This window comes from Ranitomeya imitator, chromosome 2 (genome assembly GCF_032444005.1).
Source record: "Ranitomeya imitator isolate aRanImi1 chromosome 2, aRanImi1.pri, whole genome shotgun sequence".
NCBI classification, from domain to species: domain Eukaryota; kingdom Metazoa; phylum Chordata; class Amphibia; order Anura; family Dendrobatidae; genus Ranitomeya; species Ranitomeya imitator.
Window position 1 is genome coordinate 658,630,028 of NC_091283.1, and position 21,920 is coordinate 658,651,947.

The following is a 21,920-nucleotide window of genomic DNA, read 5'->3' on the forward strand; positions in this document are numbered from 1 at the left end:
TCAGGTCCGCTAGGCCTGCCAATTCCTCCAGCAGGGCTCCAGATAGAATGCCCTGACAGAGCTGCTTAGCCCATGATGAAATGGACTTTGACACCCAGGTGGTGGCTAAAGCAGGATACAATGTAGAAGCAGCTACTTCAAAGGCTGATTTGGCAAACGACTATGAGCCTATTATTGGTGTCCTTGAGGGATGCTCCATCCATATAAGAAGAAGAAGCATGTTGCTTGACAGTCTGGAAACTGAAGGGTCCACAGTTGAGAACAGGAAAGAAGCAGTCCACTGGGATGGGCCAGGGGGAGAGAATGAGCAAGAAGAGGAGCTGGAACGACGCTCCTGCCTAGATCTCTTACGGCCCCATGTTGGTAGGGATAGCCGGCAACGATGGAAGGAGGAACAGGCAATCTGTCAACAACAGACACCAGGGCATGCAACACCATGGTGAGGTCCGCAAAAGATTGTGACAGAGGTAGCCCACACTAGGATAGGGGCCCCTCTCTCTTTGGGGGCAGTAGAGTACTCCTGGTAGCAGGCATGGGGGGTTTCTGCAGTCCTGACAGAAGGAAGACGACTGACAGAGTCTGCAATTACAAGAAGAGTAAACAAAGTGTTTGACAAGAGTAGAAGCTGGAGGGCGAGAGCGCTCTCCCTAAGATTAAGACATGATAGAAGAAAGACAGACCCACTACCTAATGCCAGAGGTTAGGGGACAGAAAGGATTTTGCTAAGTAGAATGTCAGTCTGCAGAACAGAGATTACTCACAGGAAAGATGCAGGTCCTGAAGTCTGCTTCCAGGTTGTCAGAGGAGTTCCTGGAAAAAAGGAAGGCTGCGGGGAGATTGTAGGAGCGCCTGTGTTGCCTGCAGAAACACCACATTCCGGGTCCAGGTGCCGGCAAATGGCGACTGTAGGGAGGAAGAGGTGGGCCCACAAAGAAAGATAAGGCGTGAAGCTTCCGTGCCACTGAGGGGAGAGGAGGGGGCGTGAATGCCACAAGTGGGAAAAAAGCCCGCTCGAAAAGGACGGTAGAAGGGGCGGAGCTAAGCACAGAGACTAAAGGCCCCGTCACACATAGCGACGCTTGAGTGATTCCGACAACGATACGACCTGTCAGGGATCGCTCAAGCGTCGCTATGTGGTCGCTGGTGAGATGTCACGCAGCAGCGATGCGGCGACCTGTAGCGACCTGTACAACGATGCTATTTCATGACGATTCAATGGGACGTCCTGTCAGCGAGGTCGTTGGTAAGGTGTCAAACACAGCGATGTGTGCTACCCAGCGGGACCTCAACGATCAAAAAATGGCCCAGGCCATTCCGACACGACCAGCGATCTCACAGCAGGGGCCTGATCGCTGCTACGTGTCACACATAGCGAGATCGCTACTGAGATCGCTGTTGCGTCACAAAACTTGTGACTCAGCAGTGATCTCGCTGTGTGTGACGGGGGCTTCTGCCGTACAGAAGCAGGGGTCTAAATTAGAAAATGCAGCAGACGAGACAAGGTGGGGAGGGGGTGTTGAAGCCCAAAAGGTACCGCAAATGTAACCCTGCACTACCGATCCTGCTGTAATTAAAGGGGACAAGCCACATATTAAGTGGAAGATCTATACTGACCATCAGAGCCCTATGGGAATAATAAAAAAAAAAAGTGTGGAGTTTAATCTTCATTCTTCTTGATCTTCCTCTAACTTCATCCTTAGCTTCATGAAACTAACAGGACCTGGTAGCCGAGTGGGCAGGGGACTGGGGCCAGGACCAATGTTTGGATCACCTATACACTCTTCATGTGTTAGGGGCTGAGGTCCTGTAGGATAGACATATGAGGATATGTGGCAGTTGGCAGTTCATACCCTACTCATTCTCTATGTGGGGGTACAGTGTGACTGTTCACACTGTATCCCTCCAGAGGTAAGGAGAAGATTTGCCCAAAAACAGAGAAAAGGGAGAGGTTACTGGAAAACGACAAAAACCAGAGGTAGATATGAGTCTAGTAAGACATGTGTCCACCTCCTACTGACTATAAGCTAAACTGATTAACCTAGTGCCAGTGGGTGGGCTGTACACTGCTGAGGAAGAGAATGTTTTTGGGCATAGTGTCAGCAGCATACACCCATGGTTTCCTGTGTCCCCCAATGAAGCGATAGAGAAATGGAGCTGGTGGCGCATGCGCATTAGAATCTTAGAATCTGAGCGCGGTCACCATTTTGTTTAAAAAAAAAAAAAAAAAAAAACACTACAAAAATTTCTTAAACAAAACTATGTGTAAATAAAATAAAAATATGCATATTATCCCCTGTATCATGCTCTAGCACAGGCACCGCCGCCTGTCTGATGAATGAATTTCTTTTCAAACAATATTATATTCAGTATGTAAAAAAGGGGCAGGTCAGTGAGGGATCAGTGACCTGTCAGTAGCCATACAGATGAATAGCTATGCAGAGCACCACATGAAGACCCTCACACTGGCCGCCCCTGAGAATGAGAATATCAGTAACTGAAAACTACAAATGCAGATTAAACAACAACCACAAGACACATTTCTTCACCAAGGTATCATTTTAATCAGTATAACGGCACCGATCTGACACTGTGTGTAGGTTACTGTGCACAATCCTGCTGACAGGTTCCCTTTAATAAAGATGGAAAAAAAGCAACACTAAAAAATATTACATGTAACACAAAGATCTGTTTTAAACAATAGGTCATTTTCTGCTAACTTCCATTTAATGGGAATAGGTCACCAGGTTATTGCTGCACTATCAGAAAGCAGCATGATGTAGGGTCAGAAATCCTAATTCCAGAGAGGTGTCACTTACTGGGCTGCTTGCTGTAGTTTTGATTACATCAAAGCTGCTGTAGATCTATCAATTCTCTGAAAGCTGAGCTCTGTATAGCCTCACCCACACCACTGATTGGCAGCTTTCAGTGTACACTGTGCATAGGCAGTATGCTTCCCAAAAGTGGCAGATGAAGGAGGAAATAAGGCAAAGGGCTACATTTCTGCAGGTTTACTAGTCCTCTCAGTGATAAAATTGCATATTATCAGCAGTATGTTAACAAAACTACAGCAAGCAGCCCAGTAAGCGACACTGCTGGAGCCAGGGTCTGCAGAGACAAAAAACTGCAGAGTCTCTGTAAGCGTAAACTGACAGTATAAACTAAGCACTTAACTTGAAGGAGCTATAGCTCCTACAAAAATCCAACCTTTACCAGAAGCTGAAGTTTAATCAAGTATGCTAATTAGGGCGTACCTCTGGTGTGGCTTTGAGACTCCGTGAACCACTCCCTCAACTTTGCACACGGGTTCCTGTCATTAGTGAAAACTTAAGAGCAGCTGGCACTAAGTAACCAATGAGGGATGCCAAATCAGAGGGCAGAATAGTCCACTGAGCTATTTAGCCCCATCACCAGTGTAATCAGCACCTTAATTAGCATACTTCATTAATATTCAGTTTCTTCAGAATGACGGCAGCAATTAGAACGCTAAACGTGATTTTTAGACGGACTATATCACAAAGAACCTGTCACCAGGTTCTCTCTATATAAACTAAGTTCACGACCTGTCCACATGTCAATATCACTGGCAGTCACCAACAAAATGGCTCCGCACTGTGATCCTAAACTTTCGTCCTCCCTTGCCCTTTTGCAAACACCCAGAAGGAGGAGAGGAGTCACACACAAATGTGAACAGATCCCACCTACATTTACTGCAGTCGAATTGCAAGCAGCACACTAGATTTTCTTAGCAAATTTCAGCAGATGCTCCACTTAAATGAGAAACCATTTGACATTATTTTATACCATTAAAAAAGTTAATATTTGCCCAAAAAAGTAAAACATTAATACTTCACATTTTTTTCAATAGTCAAATTCCCTTTAAGTCATCTTAAAGAGCACGCCATCACTTTCTTTACAAGTGACCAGCTCCTCTGCATATCTACAGATATACTTTAATAATCTTCCCGTGCACCAATTGGCACTATCCAGACTGACAGATGATGTTGGCATGTGTGCTGCGCATCCTCCGCAATAACTGGTCCCCTGCCCTTATTGACAGATAGCTGTTACACCTGCACAGCCCCGGTTCTCTACTGTGTAAGCACAAGAGATGAGCAGTCTGGATGACGTACGAGACGTCTACCACGTGAATCAAGGCAGGAGGATGGCAATTGCAGGTACACAGGAGGCGCAAAGCAAAAAGAACAACAAGTCCCAGAGAACTGGACAGCACCAATTAGCAAATGGCAGAATCATAGATATTCTCTTGAATACGCGGGGGTGCTGGGCTCTTATAAATAGGAGGCTTGCGTGCTATTTAACATGACACACAGGTAGTGCATTTAGTTATATATGAAAATCTGGTGACATGTCTCTTAAAAGGCTCTGGCCCCAATTCATTAAGGCTGGTGCTTTGCACGCCAGTCTAAAATTTACGAGTGGTGGCTCTCACTATTTCCTTAGGCGGCATACACCACTTAAATTAATCTACTATATAATTGTCTAAGGGTCACTTCCGTCTTTCTGTCCTTCTGTCTGTCACTGATATTCATTGGTCGCGGCCTCTGTCTGTCATGGAATCCAAGTCGCTGATTGATCTCGCCAGCTGCCTGTCATGGCTGCGACGGCCACAGTCCGGCGGCAATATGGCCGCTCTTTCTTCCCTGCAGTCACTGCCTGCTCCATACTCCCCTCCAGTCATCCCTCACACAGGGTTAATGCCAGTGTTACTGGAGCGCGGTGTAACGCACTCATGTTACGCAGCTATTAACCCTGTGTGACCAACTTTTTACTATTGATGCTGCATATGCAGCATCAATAGTAAAAAGATCTAATGTTACAAATAAGAATAATAATAAAAAAAAGGTTATTCTCACCCTCCGACGTCTTGTCCTTGGCAGTGCAAGCGGCAGGTTCCGGTGCCAAGGATGCTATGCGAGAAGGACCTGCCATGACGTCACGGTCATGTGACTGCGACGTCATCACAGGTCCTGCACTCATACCAACCCTGGGACCGGAAGCGGCCGCGTGCACCGCACACAAACGACAGGACTACAAGGGGCCCTCGGAAGGTGAGTATATCTATTTTTTATTTCTTAACCTGTTACATACGTGGCTGGGCAATATACTACGTGGCTGGGCAATATACTACGTGGCTGGGCAATATACTACGTGGGCTGTACAATATACTACATGGGCTGTACAATATACTACATGGGCTGTACAATATACTACATGGGCTGTACAATATACTACATGGGCTGTACAATATACTACGTGGCTGGGCAATATACTACGTGGACATGCATATTCTAGAATACCCGATGCGTTAGAATCGGGCCACCATCTAGTGAAGAATATCTTACAACTGACATTATCTTCTGCCGGAGATGTTATTCTACACCCGGGCTGGTGCGTATTTCTGACATAACTGAAGCCACCTTTGTGATGCAAATTATGATGGCAGGGCTCTGCCATGCCCTGTCCTACCTTAGCAGACTGAGCAGAGCACAATACATATTTTAATTATTCAACGAGTTTCATACCAGAAAACAACTATATAATTCAGGGCCTGTGTGCTTAGACCAGTGTTCCCCAACTCCGGTCCTCAAGAGCCACCAGCGGGTCATGTATTCAGGATTTCCTTAGTATTGCCCAGGTGATGGAATTCTTGCCTTTCCAGGTAATGCAACGATCACCTGGGCAATACTAAGGAAATCCTGAAAACATGACCCGCTGGTGGCTCTTGAGGACCGGAGTTGGGGAACACTGGCTTAGATTATGCTGTCAGTTTAGGCAGACAGGTCGCAAAAAAAGCTTAATTTGCATCTATCAAGTATAACTGAGTGCCACAAGCACATAATTTACATAAATGGGACCAATTTGTTTCACTGGGAAACTTGCAGAGGCAAAAATCACTGTAAAAAGTATGAAGCTTTTAGGACAAATTTAATTTTAGAATACAGAAGAAAAAACAGGGCTCTCATCAGTTAGTTGGGTGTGCCCATGTTGGTGTGTCACTGTACAGGTGTATTGTAGTCCTGGCAAAAACAAAATGAAGATATGATTGTCTGGAAAGTAAAGGTGAGCGCGACGATGAGTTTTGTGTCTCATGTGGGTTTTCTTTAAATTTATGGGGGTCTCTCAGACTCAATTTTGCCTAGGGATACTGCCATTAATAAAGAATGGTATCTAAACATCCTTCAAAAGCAATGTCTCCCAACAATCCAGTAGCAATTTGGTGATGAATGATGCTTTTCCTTAGGAGAACCATGGCACAAGGCAAAAGTGATTGCCAGGTGGCTTGAAAAACAAAACTTTGGGTCCATGGCCAGAAAAATCCACAGATCTCAATATCACTGAGAACCTGTGGTCAAATCCTCAAAGTGAGTGGACAAACAAAAATACAGAAATTGTGATGAGACAAGAAGGGTTCTCATCAGTAAGGATTTGGCCCAGAAGTTAATATCCAACAAGCACAAGGAGCAGGGCAGAAATCTCGTCAAATAAGGGTATGTGACCACGGGCCGGATTACATCCGGATTAGCTGCGGATTGAACACTGCGTACAGCCGCAGCGTTCAATCCGCAGCGTCCAGATGTTACAGCATAGTGGAGGGGATTTTATGAAATCCCGTCTCCACTATGCGTGCGAACACGCATCGGGCAGACCTGCATTTATGGACATGCGGCGCATCTTTTTAGAACGCAGCATGTCTGTTTACCTTTAAATAACAGTCCTATGCATAGGGTACGGTGACCACCGCGCGTACAGAAGGGGGCAGCGCTTTGGGCGGAGCGGGGTTTCCACTCCGTTTAAAGCGCCGACAATCTGGCCTGTGGACAAGCACCCTAAGGGACAACACTGTAAACACTGAGTCTTTGCAGAAACTTGATGTATTTGTCAATAAAAATATAAAAACGTATCAATTATATTTCAGTAACCATAGAAACATTTGACTAAAGATCTAAAAACCCTGAAGCAAACATTGTGAAAACCAAAATTTGTGTCAGTATTAAAACTTTTGGCCACAACTGTAGTGTATGCGCACAGGTGTACTGCATGTGCTCAAGACAGAGGAGTGCAAGTATAGTAATGATTTACCGGATGGTTGTTGAAAGAAGAGGCTGCTCGAATGTGGATAGGATTTGGGCATAAAACCTGAAAAACAATAATAATTAGTAAATATATCAACAATGAGAATGGAATCTTAAATAGAACTATGACTAATGATATAAGAACCTGCTGCTGACTGAACATGGGGCCAACATATTTCGGAGGAGTCCCAATAGGCACGGCTCTCACAGGTGGACTGCCTATTACAGGGGAGGTGGATCTTCGAGGCAAAGCTCTCTCGGAGGCATCTTGTTCAGTGCCATCTCCATTGGGGGGAGGAATGGCAGCCAAGCCATACTCATGTAGTATAGAGAGTGGACTCATATCCTTTAATGAAAAATCAAGAGTCAATATATATTTTATAACATTACAATTATATAAAAATATGTTCATTGTTGGATCTATGACAACAGGCAAAGCATTTAAGATGAAAATAAAACAATGTAGACTATGACCCCAAGCTTACCTCTGTCAGCAAGGGTCCTCTGATTGGCCGCAGGCTTGAAGAAGATCCCCATATACTTGAGTTTATCCCAGAAGATAGCTTGAAAATATAAAGGAAAATTACCTATTAAAAATATGTACATTGTACTGGTGAACGTAACAAAACACAGTTTACCTTGATAATAGGGATCAACGCCTACCAGCCACTCCCGAGCATTATTGACTATAAAACCTGAGTGGCAGATTCACCAAGATTGGCGTTTTGTTTGCCACTCTTGAACTAAAGTCCACTTGAGTAAGATGTGCGCCTCTTGAAAGGAAATTTGTCAGCAGGATTTCTTCAAACTATTTGCAGGCCAGTTTTGACAGTCCATTCCTCAGTTACTGAGAAATCGGTGCTTGGCATGATATGCAAATGAGAGTGAAGAGCTATTTGTCTGAAGCCTCTGTCTCTCCAGTTCTATTAATCACCAAGCTCCTCCTCCTCTTTCCTGGCCGATGGCTCCTTTGCCTGAAGTCATATAACAAAAAAGGCGGTGGTGCTGGGCGTGGAGTAGAGGGCCAGAGGTTTCAGATATACAAATTGTTCTTTAGTCTCATTTGCATGCGTCCAGTTCTGATTCAGTAGCTTCATCCTTTTGTTGGGCTTATTGTGCTACTGTGACACCCAGGTTTGTCAGTGCTTAGTCTGCAGTCTATACTGTTTTCCTTATATTTGCATATAGGGATAACAACTTTTGAACAATTTAACAGCTGACAGGCGCCTCTAACAGCCAGGGGTGGAATGGCGATCCACCCGCTGCTGTTAACCTGTTAAATGCCGCTGTCAATCTCTGACATCAGCATTTAACTCACTTGTGGGAAGCGAGCTGGAAATCCCACCTATCAGTGACCTCTTCACGTGATCGCGTGTCACGGTGGGGTTGGCATGACAATTAGGTCTCTGCCAGACCTCTATGGTTGTCATAGCCGGATTGCTGTAAGCACTGCCCGGTGGCCAGCGCTCCTAACAAGTGCAGCATTTCTGCTACATAGAGGAGATTTAATCATCGCCTGTATGTAGTAGAGCCGATCAGACAACTGCAGCTTCTAGTCTCCCATGGAGACTATTGAAGCTTGTAAAAATTTAAAAAAAAAATATATATATATATATTTTAAACATAAAAGTTCAAATCACCCCCTTTCGAGGCATTCAAAATAAAGAAAAAAAATCAAACATACGCATATTTGGTCTCGCCGCAATCAGAATTACACGATCTATGAATATAAAAAAAAAAAAAAATTAACCTGATCAGTAAATGGCATAACGAAAAAAAAAATCAAAAACGCCAGAATTACGTTTTTTTGGTTGCCACTACATTGCAATAAAATGCAATAACGGGCAAACAGAAGATCGTATACACACCAAAATGGTATCAATAAAAACGTCAGCTCGGTGCGCAAAAAATAGTCCCTCACCCAGCCCCATTCTCTACAAGGTATTCAGAATCATTATGATAAAGTTAATTTGTTAAATTACTTTTGAGCCCCTGAAATGAGGAGGCTCTATAGAAAATGGAAAATCCGTTTAACATCTTCACTTTATGATCCTGTTTTCACTTTCTTCACCAGGCCAAATTTTTTAATTTTGCCAGTATCACTTTATGAGGTAATAACTCTGGAATGCATCAATATATCCCAGTGATTCGGAGAAAGGTTTTTTTTATTACACACTACTTCATGTTTGTGGTAAATTTTGGTCTATGTGATTTTTATTTATGAAAATATAAAAAATTTGATTAAAAAAAAAATCTACAATTTTCAAAACGCTGAATTTTTAGGAGATCAAACCAAATACTTCTACCACACAAAATAGATAACGACATATAGTTTACATCAATGATTTTTTTCTAACTTTTTTTTTGTTAGGAAGTTAGAAGGGTTAAAAGTTTATTGTTTTAGTTTTTACCAACAAAATTTATCAAGTCAATTTTTCTTTAGGAGCCACAATCCATTTAACCCCTTAGCGACCGCCGATACGCCTTTTAACCGCGGCCGCTAAGGGTACTTAAACCACAGCGCCGTTAACGGCGCTGTGGAAAAAGTGAATAGCGCCCCCCAGAGGCCGATTTTCTCCGGGGTCTCGGCTGCCGGGGGTAGCCGAGACCCCAGAGAACATGATTCGGGGGTTTTTTAACCCACCCCGCATTTGCGATCGCCGGTAATTAACCGTTTACCGGCGATCGCAAAAAAAAAAAAAAAAACCGCGATCTCTTTTTAATTTTTCTGTCCTCCGATGTGATCGCACATCGGAGGACAGAGAAAAGGGGTCCCAGGTAGCCCCCCAATACTCACCTATCTCCCCCGATGCTCCTCGTGTCTCCCGGTGGGCGCCGCCATCTTCAAAATGGCGGGCGCATGCGCAGTGTGCCCGCCCCCGAGAGAATCTTTGGGGTCTCGGCTGCCGGGGGTAGCCGAGACCCCAAAGAGCATGATCGGGGTCGGTTTTACCGACCCCTGTTTTGCGATCGCCGGTAATTAACTGTTTACCGGCGACCGCAAAAAAAAAAAAAAAAAAAGTAAAGTGTAATTCTCTGTCCTCTGATGTGATCGCACATCAGAGGACAGAGAAATAGGGGGATTCGGGGACCCTACAATACTCACCTGTGTCCCTGGATCCTCTTGCTGCTCCTCCTGGCCGCCGGCAGAAGAAAATGGCGGGCGCATGCGCAGTGCGCCCGCCATCTGTCTCCATCTGCCGGCCGGCAGGAGAACAGCAGTTGGGGCTAAAATTAGGGTTAGGGCTAGGGTTGGGGCTAAAGTTAGGGTTAGAGCTGGGATTAGGGTTGGTATTAGGGTTAGGGTTGGCATTAGGGTTACGCTTGGGATTAGGGTTAGGTTTGGGATTAGGGTTAAGGTTAGGGTTGTGATTAGGGGTGTATTGGGATTAGGGTTAGGTTTGAGGTTAGGGTTGAGATTAGGATTAGGGGTGTGTTGGATTTAGGGTTTTGATTAGGGTTATGGTTAGGGTTGACATTAGGGTTGTTTTGGGGTAAGGGTTGTGATTATGGTTAGGGTTAGTGATTAGGATTATGGATCAGGCTGGGATTAGAGTTGGGGGTGTGTTGGGGTTAGGGTTGGAGCTAGAATTGGGGGGGTTTCCACTGTTTAGATACATCAGGGGGTCTCCAAACACAACAGACAATTTTGCGCTCAAAAAGTCAAATGGTGCTCCCTCCCTTCTGAGCTCTGCCGTGCGCCCAAACAGTGGGTTACCCCCACATATGGGGCATCAGCGTACTCGGGATAAATTGGACAACAACTTCTGGGGTCCAATTTCTCTTGTTACCCTTGTGAAAATAAAAACTTGGGGGCTACAATATCTTTTTTGTGAAAAAAAAAAATATTTTTTATTTTCACGGCTCTGCATTATAAACTTCTGTGAAGCACATGGGGGTTCAAAGTGCTCACCACACATCTAGATATGTTCCTTAAGGGGTCTAGTTTCCAAAATGCGGTCACTTGTGGGGGGTTTCCACTGTTTAGGCACATCAGAGGCTCTCCAAACGCGACATGGCGTCCAATCTCAATTCCAGCCAATTCTACATTGAAAAAGTAAAACGGCGCTCCTTCACTTCCAAGCTCTGCGGTGCGCCCAAAAAGTGGTTTACCCTCACATATGGGGTATCGACGTATTCAGGAGAAATTGCACAACAACTTTTGTGGTCTAATTTCTCCTGTTACCCTTGTGAAAATAAGAATTTGTGGGCGAAAAGATCATTTTTGTGTAAATGGCGTATTCAGGAGAAATTGCATAACAAAATTTATGGTTACCGTATATACTCGAGTATAAGCCGAGATTTTCAGCCCAAATTTTTGGGCTGAAAGTGCCCCCCTCGGCTTATACTCGAGTCACGGTAGCGGTGGGGTCGGCGGGTGAGGGGGTGAGGGCGCTGAGGTATACTTACCTAGTCCCAGCGATCCTCGCGCTGTCCCTGCCGTCCCACGGTCTTCGGTGCTGCAGTTCTTCCTCTCTTCAGCGGTCACGTGGGACCGCTCATTACAGAAATGAATAAGCGGCTCCACCTCCCATAGGGGCGGAGCCGCTTATTCATTTCTCTAATCAGCGGTGCCGGTGACCGCTGATAGAGAAAGAAGCTGCGGCACCGAAGACAGGAGGGGACAGCGCGAGGATCGCCAGGACTAGGTGAGTATGTTATATTCACCTGTCCTCGTTCCAGCCGCCGGGCGCCGATCCATCTTCCCGGCCGGCGCCTCCATCTTCCCGGCGTCTCTGCTCTCTGACTGTTCAGGCAGAGGGCGCGATGACGCATATAGTGTGCGCGGCGCCCTCTGCCTGATCAGTCAGAGCAGAGACGCCGGGAAGATGGAGGCGCCGGAACGAGACGCTGGGAGCTGCAATCAAGGGAGGTGAGTATGTGGTTTTTTTTCTTTATTGCGGCAGCGGCGGCACAAATTTATGTGGAACATCTATGGGGCACAGTGAACGGTGCAGAGCACCGTATATGGCACAGCACAGCTATGGGGCACAGTGAACGGTGCAGAGCACCGTATATGGCACAGCACAGCTATGGGGCACAGTGAACGGTGCAGAGCACCGTATATGGCACAGCACAGCTATGTATGGGGCACAGTGAACGGTGCAGAGCACCGTATATGGCACAGCACAGCTATGTATGGGGCACAGTGAACGGTGCAGAGCACCGTATATGGCACAGCACAGCTATGTATGGGGCACAGTGAACGGTGCAGAGCACCGTATATGGTATATGGCACAGCACAGCTATGTATGGGGCACAGTGAACGGTGCAGAGCACCGTATATGGCACAGCACAGCTATGTATGGGGCACAGTGAACGGTGCAGAGCACCGTATATGGCACAGCACAGCTATGGGGCACAGTGAACGGTGCAGAGCACCGTATATGGCACAGCACAGCTATGGGGCACAGTGAACGGTGCAGAGCACCGTATATGGCACAGCACAGCTATGGGGCACAGTGAACGGTGCAGAGCACCGTATATGGCACAGCACAGCTATGTATGGGGCACAGTGAACGGTGCAGAGCACCGTATATGGCACAGCTATGGGGCACAGTGAACGGTGCAGAGCACCGTATATGGCACAGCTATGGGGCACAGTGAACGGTGCAGAGCACCGTATATGGCACATCTATGGGGCACAATGAACGGTGCAGAGCACCGTATATGGCACAGCTAGGGGGCACAATGAACGGTGCAGAGCACTATATGGTTCACACCTATGGGGAAATATGAACGGTGCAGAGCACTATATGGCACAGCTATGGGGAAATAATGATCTATTTTTATTTTTGAAATTCACCGGTAAATGCTGCATTTCCACCCTAGGCTTATACTCGAGTCAATAAGTTTTCCCAGTTTTTTGTGGCAAAATTAGGGGGGTCGGCTTATACTCGGGTCGGCTTATACTCGAGTATATACGGTACATTTCTGTTTTTACACTTGTGAAAATAAAAAAAATGGTTCTGAATTAAAATGTTTGCAAAAAAAAGTTAAATGTTCATTTTTTCCTTCCACATTGTTTCAGTTCCTGTGAAGCACGTAAAGGGTTAATAAACTTCTTGAATGTGGTTTTGAGAACCTTGAGGGGTGTAGTTTTTAGAATGGTGTCACACTTCATTATTTTCTATCATATAGACCCCTCAAAATGACTTCAAATGTGATGTGGTCCCTAAAAAAAAAAAATGGTGTTGTAAAAATGAGAAATTGCTGGTCAACTTTTAACCCTTATAACTCCCTAACAAAAAAAAAAAAATTTGTTTCCAAAATTGTGCTGATGTAAAGTAGACATGTGGGAAATGTTATTTATTAACTATTTTTCATGACATATCTCTCTGATTTAAGGGCATAAAAATACAAAGTTTGAAAGTTGCAAAATTTTAAAAATTCGCGCCATATTTCCGTTTTTTTCATAAATAATCGCAAGTAATATCGAAGAAATGTTACCACTAACATGAAGTACAATATGTCACGAAAAAACAATCTCAGAATCAGCAGGATCCGTTGAAGCGTTCCAGAGTTATAACCTCATAAAGTGACAGTGGTCAGAATTGCAAAAATTGGCCTGGTCATTAAGTAAAAAAAATCCAAAAGCTACACTGTTGTAAAAACTGCACCCCTCAAAGTGCTCAAAACCACATTCAAGAAGTTTATTAACCCTTTAGGTGCTTCACAGGAATTAAAGCACTGTGGAAAGTGGTTTAGACACACTGTGGGGCTTAGAAGGGGTGGGGGGGATTGGGGATAGCAGAATTCACTGGGTTACTTTTGGGGGTGAGGAGCCATTTCACTTTTCCTGAACCTTTGTACTATCAGTAACGTGGAAACTCCCTATAATTCCATTGACAAAACAGAGTAGGGACTTTAGCAGATTGAGTTAAAGCTTTTATTGGGAACATTTAAGATCAAATTTATCCTGCGCTCTACGCTGAGCACTTAGAGTTTCCATCTAAATCTCCAAATCACACGAATCAGGCAAAACCCCAGAGGGATCCATTCATTATCATGATGCAGCAGAGTTAATCTGGGCTCCGTCTAGCCTCTGTTCAACAGTCTCCTTTTCAGAGACTCACAAAACTACCGACCGTACTTTTATGCACACTGAAAAAGACAGACACCGCCGGATCATATGTCAGACAAAGTCCACAGTGCCTCCACCTGCCTCAGAGGGAATCTTCCATTGGGGTTTCTGTCTGAATCACCTATTTCAGAGACTTACATGGAAACCCAGGTGTAAGCGCTCAATGTAGAGTGCAGGATAAATGTGAGCTGAGCCTTACTACGATCTTTGGGAGGTAGAATGAACAAAATCAACAGGTCAAGAATAGCTTATTTTTTACGACGTTCCTTGTGCTGTATATCCGATTAGGCGACTTTATTCTTCGGGTTGGCGCGAATACAGCAATACCAGATTTATATTTTTTTATGTTTGGCTGCTGTCACAATAAAAAAGGGTTTTGTTTTTGTAAAAAAATTAAATGTCCATTGCCGTAATTGGGAGCTAAGATTTTCCCATATTTCTGCAGTCATATGAGGGCTTCTTTTTTTTGTGGGACGAGTTGACATTGTTATTGATACAATCTTGGTCACAACGTTTGATTACTTTCTATTCCAATTTTTGGGAGACAGAATTGACAAACCGCAATTCAGGAATTGTTTTTATTTTATACTGCTCACCGTGTGGAGAGCCCAACAGGCTCTCCATGCATGTGTTGTGACTGTCACACAGCCGCGACACATGCAGCTGTGGTGCCGAACAGCTGGTTATCGGGAGCGCTCCAGGTATCAGACACCATGTAGCATTTGAAGAGCCTCTAAGGTTCTAAAATAGCAGAAGCCTCTACTAGTGACCATATTTTGGAAGCTACACTCAAGAAATTCATCTAGAGCACACCTGGGTAAAGTGTGGCTTGGCATTTCAATTTTAACAGTATGTGCACTCAGGATCCAGATACCACTGAATGCAATGACTGAAAAGGAGCATCAGATCCCTCTACGACCACTGAGCCTGTGCATCATGGCTCAGTAAGCACGAAAAGCATTAAGCTACTTACTGGTAGCAGCATTTTTCGGAGGCCCATGACAGCACTACAAGAGAGGGGATCCGCCCTTCAGGAACAGGAAACCTACAGATACAAAAGGGCGGCACCTCTCCCCATGCATCAGTTGTATATTAGAGCCTGAGAGGACTACCGCGGTTAGTAGCACACAAACATACATTATATACAGTTTATGTACAAAAATAATCCATCATATTGAACTATATACCACACGTGAGATCTATCCATCTCATTATATATACTATAGGAAGTGCAACCCCCACGTGAATAGGGAGGGAACTAAGGGTGCTGTCATGGGCCTCCGAAAAATGCTGCTACCAGTAAGTAGCTTAATGCTTTATTCGGACTCCCATGACAGCACTACGAGAGAATTACAGAGATGTAAACTACCTTAGGGAGGGACTATAGCCTGTAGCACCCTTAACCCGAAGGTGAGATCAGAAGAGAACCCCAAGTCCAACCTATAGTGCTTGAAAAAGGTGGAAGGGGATGACCACGTAGCCGCCTTACATATCTGGTCGATGGAAACTCCAGATCTTTCAGCCCAGGATGTGGCCATGGCCCGGGTGGAATGTGCCCTCAGATTCTGCGGAACAGGACTTCCACCTGCAGTATAAGCCAGAGAGATAGCCTCCCTAATCCACTTCGCTAACGTGCACTTTGACACTCTAAGACCTTTCCTGGGACCTTGGAAGGATAGAAACAACGCCTCCTCTCTCTTCCAAGCATCAGTGACTGATATATATTCTAAGAGACATCTCCTAACATCTAACGTATGGAGTAACTCTTCTTTGGAATTAGAAGGATTAGGGAGAAATGATGGTAGAACTATCTCTCCTGAGATCTATGAAAATCTGAGGCCACTTTCGGTAAATAAGCTGGATCTGGTCTGAGGACTACTCTGTCCTGTAGAAACTCTGTATAGGGGGAGAGCCTAGAAAGAGCCTGTATGTCTCCTACCCTACGAGCAGATGTAATTGCCACCAAAAATGCTGTTTTGAGGGATAGTAATTTAAGTGAGGCTGAATGTAAAGGCTCAAACGGTTCTTTAGTCAAAGCAGAGAGGACTAGATTGAGATCCCAAGGCATTGACCTATTCCTGTGTATAGGTCTGGACCTACTAGCTGCTTTGATGAACCTTGATACCCAATAATTACCAGCAATGTTACAAGAAAATAGGGCCCCTAGGGCTGAGACTTGTACTTTTAGCGTACTCGTGGATAGATTTAGCTCTAGCCCTCTCTGCAGGAATTCTAGAATCTGGTTAATTGGTAAACCCTCTTCGATATTAAAATTTGAAGATGCCAGAAACTTCCTCCAAGTTCTAGAGTAGATCTTAGTTGTTATGAGTTTTCTACTCTTCATAAGGGTATCAATGAGATTTGGAGAAAATCCTCTGTTTTTTAACAGTGACCTCTCAAAGACCATGCCGTCAAATGGAGACCCTTCACTTGTGGATGGTTGATCGGACCTTGATGAAGTAGGTCCGGGATGTCCGGCAGTACCCAGGGGTCTTCCACCGACATGGTCCTGAGCCAGGAGAACCAAGCTCTTCGGGGCCAGAACGGAGCGATCAGTATGATTCTCGCTCGATCCTCCCTTATCTTTCTGACCACCAGAGGCAACAGGTTTAGCGGGGGGAACGCATAAGCCAACCGGAAATCCCATCTGATCAGGAAGGCATCCACTGCCAGCGGATATTCCCTGGGATTCAAGGAACAGAATTTTTTCGTTTTCCTGTTGTCCTTGCTGGCAAATAAGTCCACCTCTGGATGACCCCACCTGCGGACAATCTGGTTGAAGATTTTTGAGTTCAGAGACCATTCTCCTTGTCTTAAGGTGTTTCGACTTAGAAAGTCCGCCCTTATATTTTCCTTCCCTTTTATATGCACTGCTGTTAAAGATAGAAAATGGTTTTCCGCTATCCGGAGCAGGCGGTCCGCTATTTCCATCAGGAACTCGGAGCGTGTTCCACCTTGGTGATTCACGTAGGCCACTGCCACCTGGTTGTCGGAGAGGATTTTGACATGGTGACCCTGTAGATACACGAGGAGTTCCTTAATTGAGAATTCAATTGCCATCAACTCCTTCTGATTGGAAGAGGCTGATGTTTGGGGGTCCCATAGACCCTGGACTACCACGTCACCCATGTGAGCCCCCCACCCCGTGGGGCTGGCGTCTGTTGTGATTACCCGAGTCACCTGAGTCACCCAGGGAACTCCTGCTGACAGATTGTCTTCCTCTAGCCACCATCTAAGAGATGTAAGAACCCCTGGACTCAATGTCATCTGACCCTGCAAGGAACCCTGTAAGACCCTATCATAATGTAGTACGTCAAACTGTAAAGGCCTGGAGTGGAACTGGGCCCAACGGACGGCGGGGATACAGGAAGTTAGGGAACCTAACAAAGACATAGCCTGTCTAAGGGTCATGGATGGTTTATTAATTGCTTTTAACACCTGTTGTTGGATATGAAGTAATTTATCAGGCGGAAGACAGCATTGTTGGGACTCGGAATTTAACAGCAGCCCTAGGAACCTCTGGGTCTTTAGGGGTTGCAATCGGGATTTATCATAATTTATGATCCAGCCCAGATTTTCCAGTTTAAATATAGCTGTTTTAACCTGAGCCAGGCAATGGTCTACTGAGTTCCCCACTATTAGGAAATCATCCAGATAAGGAACAATGAGAATATCGGATTCACGTAAGTGCACCATAACCTCTGCAACTACTTTAGTAAATACCCGGGGAGACGTTGAGAGGCCGAAGGGAAGGGCTCTAAATTGAAAATGGCGAACAATACCTCCCATAGACACCGCCACACGTAGAAACTTCTGGAAGTTTTCGTGGATAGGAACATGATAGTATGCATCCTTTAAGTCCACAACTACCATGAAGCAGTGTTTAAACAACATCTTTATTGCAGAACTGATTGACTCCATTTTAAACGTGGTATTAACCAGGTATTCATTAAGGGATTTAAGATTGATAATAGTCCTGAACGACTTGTCTGGTTTTTGAATCAAAAAAAGAGGAGAGTAGAATCCTCTTCCTCTCTCTGACTCCGGAACCTCAATCAGTACATTTTTACGGCATAAAGTCATGACCTCTGACTCTAAGGCCGTCTGTTCAATAGTGGAGGAACGCAAGGGGGTTAGCATAAACTTATCACGAGGCCAATGAACAAATTCCAATTTTAGGCCTTCCGATACAATACCTCGGACCCAGACACTATTCGTGATGTTAGTCCATGCGGAAGAGAAGGTTGACAATCTCCCTCCCACAGGGATTGCTAGTCATTGGTCTGGTTTCTTACGTTCTTTTGAGGAACGGCGAAACATGTAACCCGTATCTCTCCTGCGTCTATCCTCCCATCTAAAATTTTCTCTAGAGGGTGAGGATGCGCGCTTCCTTCCACGACCAAATCTCCTTCTGTTAAATGGACGCCGGTAAGAAGCTGATGACAAATTAGGAAATTTCTTCTTATCATCTCCAGCCTTTTCGAGCAGCTCATCCAAGGTTGGCCCAAAGAGATATTCCCCTTTACATGGGATAGCGCATAATTTGGATCTTGACTGGATATCCCCCGACCAACACTTCAACCATAAGGCTCTACGAGCTGCTCTGGCCGCCATTCTGACCGAGTCCACCGACGCGTCCGACAAGAAAGCCGCAGCATCCTGAATCACTGGAAGCGCACCTAGAATAGAATTCCTGGAGGCGCCTTCTTTAAGCTGGGATTCCAACTGTTCCAACCAGACCATTAGGGATCTGGCTGTACAAGTCGCAGCCACTGCTGGCCTCAAGGATCCGGCTGCAATCTCCCACGTACCCTTAAGGAAGATCTCCACCTTCCTGTCAAGAGGGTCTTTAAGGGACCCCATGTCCTCGAAAGGTAAAGCTGCTTTCTTAGATGCCTTCGCCACCGCCGCATCTAATTTAGGGGCCTTGTCCCAGGTATCCACATCCGTATCTTCAAAGGGATACCTGCGCTTTAAAGCCGGTGGCAAAGAACCTTTCTTCTCCGGTTTTTTCCATTCCCGGAGAATCAGGTCTTGAATCTTATCAATCACCGGGAAGGATCTGCGTTTCTTGTGTTCCAAGCCGCTGAACATTAGCTCCTGACGGGAAAGCTGAGTCTTAGGCTCTTCTAGGCCCATCGTACCTCTGACCGACTTGACTAACTTATCCACCCGGTCCAGAGGCAGACAGAATCGGCCAGATTCCTCTTCTGATGACGAGGAAGAGAGATTTGAGCGATAAGAACCTTCCTCTTTATCTTCCTCTGACGAATCAGAGATCACCGAGGCTCTCTGTTTTGAACTTCCCGCCTGGGACATAGACCGCAGGGATTCCCTTACTTCTGTACGGATCATCTCACGCAGATTAGCCGTAGAAGCAGATTCTTCCGCTACCTAGGGGAGGACAATAAGGGAGATACCATCTATCTAGCCTGATGTCACTCAACCCCTCCACTCCTGTAAACCTCACCGTCTGTTGTATACAGGAGGCACACAATTTTTTAGGGTAGGAATCTGGTAAGGGAACTTCACATAGGGCACACTCCTTATGTTTCGACTTTGCACTTCTCTTCCCCTAGAATGACAAAGTATAAGGGGCCCGCGTCACTGAGTGAACATTCAGGTAGATCACTTACCAGTGTACGCCAAAGAGAAAGGTACCGGAACACGAGGGGGCTCCTTGCCAGTCGAAGCTCTAGATCCTTGCCTGGACGAGCTTTTACGGCTGGACTGGTCACTTCTGATATGCTCCTTTCCCACGGCTTCCTGCCGTACTTTATCCAGAAGTTGAGGCTGCTGCTCACCATCATCTGCCATGATGAAGCTGTGGCCAAAAGCAGGGTTCTATCGCCAACACCTGCTTATATCCCCCTGTATTCCGGTCAGCAGGCCACCTGGCGTGTTCCCCATTGGTTCCTGATGATCAGGCTGCAGCTGGGAGGTTAGCGGTGGTAGTACAGAAGAACCAGCGACCGGACCATGGGCGCCGCCATTTTGGAAAGACCGCGCATGCGCAGTCAACCCGCAAACCGGAAGCGCCTGCCGGCTCCACCCCCGGCGCCCCAGCGTTCCGGAAACGCTCAGTGAGCGATGCAGGACGCCGGGAATGCCCAGCAGTGCTCCGGACGGCGCTCCACTTCCGACGCCGCAACCACACCACCGCACCTCACTGCCGCCGTCTGCTCAGGGGGGGGGAATGAAACTTACCAACGCCGGCTTCCGGAGACAAGGAATCCTCCGGACCCTGCTCCCTGCTGCCAACGCCACTGACGTGCAGTCCAGCCTGGACCACCGTGGCGTCTCCAGGACTTTCCGCACCGGTCGAGGTAGGAGACCCCCCCCGCTACCAGATTCGACCGGCCGGCCTGGGCCCTTACGAGATGAAATCTGTAGGATCCTGTCCCTCCAGGAACAGGAAACCAACTGATGCATGGGGAGAGGTGCCGCCCTTTTGTATCTGTAGGTTTCCTGTTCCTGAAGGGCGGATCCCCTCTCTCGTAGTGCTGTCATGGGAGTCCGAATAAATACTATATTGGAACTGCTTTATGTAGCCTCAGTACACCAAAACAGGACCAATGCATCGGGGGGCACGATGTTAGGAGAGTTTGTTATTTAAATTGTCAGTACTTGAGGGAAACTGTGGGTACATTATACAAGGTATTCAGAATTAACATTATATTTATGGTAAAGTTAATTTGTCCAATTAGTTTTGAGCCACTGAAATGAGGAGGATCAGCACCTTTCACCATGATAGCAAGATACAAAAATAGGTCCAGGAGACACAAACTTGCAGAATATATAGTCCACTGTGCAAAAAAAGAACAGTATCCAATGCTGCCATGTTTCACGTGTTGCCTCCTATGATTAAGAGAGCAGACTAGTTTTTACATCGTTACCAAAAGGACAAAATGCAAAAACCTGTACTTTCATGACATTAAAGGGAACCTGTCACCCCGTTTTTTCAGATTGAGCTATAAATACTGTTAAATAGGGCCTGCGCTGTGCGTTACTATAGTGTATGTAGTGTACCCTGATTCCCCATGTATGCTGAGGAATACATTACCAAAGTCGCCGTTTTCGCCTGTCAATCAGGCTGGTCAGGTCGGGTGGGCGTGTTCACAGCGCTCTTTTCTTCCCCAGCTTTCCGTTGGTGGCGTAGTGGTGTGCGCATGTCCAAGGTCCGAATTCCCTGCGCCCACGTGAAGACACAGCGCGCGATCTGCGCTGTCATCCCTTTCATCGGTGGGGGCGGCCATCTTCCTGGGGCCGCGCGTGCGCAGATGGAGTGCTCTGCTGCACGGGGCTTCAGGAAAATGGCCGCGGGATGCCGCGCGTGCGCACAAGAGATCGCGGCGGCCATTTTCCCAAAGCCGAGTTTGCATCTTTGCAGTTTGACAGGCGAAAACGGCGACTTTGGTAATGTATTTCTCAGCATACATGGGGAATCAGGGTACACTACATACACTATAGTAACGCACAGCGCAGGCCCTATTTAACAGTATTTATAGCTCAATCTGAAAAAACGGCCCTAATTTTAGCCCCAACCCTAACCCTAAATTTAGCCAACCCTAACTTTAGCCCCAACCCTAAGGCTACTTTCACACTTGCGTCGTGTGGCATCCAACGCAAGCCGTCGTTTTGGACAAAAAAACGGATCCTGCAAATGTGCCCGCAGGATGCGTTTTTTGCTCATAGACTTGTACTGCCGACGGATCGCAACGGATCGCCACACGTCGCATCAG

At 46.1% G+C, this 21,920-nt stretch overlaps 1 protein-coding gene across 2 annotated transcripts in view; it reads right to left on the reverse strand.

Moving 5' to 3' along the window:
- Positions 1 to 21,920, reverse strand: part of PATL1 (PAT1 homolog 1, processing body mRNA decay factor) — a 154,655-nt gene that overhangs the window by 119,498 nt on the left and 13,237 nt on the right. For both annotated transcript variants that reach the window (XM_069752979.1, XM_069752978.1), the window contains exons 4-6: positions 7,580 to 7,657; positions 7,240 to 7,440; positions 7,102 to 7,158 (exon numbers count right to left, since the gene is read on the reverse strand). In XM_069752979.1, coding sequence (XP_069609080.1) covers positions 7,102 to 7,158; positions 7,240 to 7,440; positions 7,580 to 7,657 — 336 coding nt within the window. The remainder of the gene's footprint in view (positions 1 to 7,101; positions 7,159 to 7,239; positions 7,441 to 7,579; positions 7,658 to 21,920) is intronic.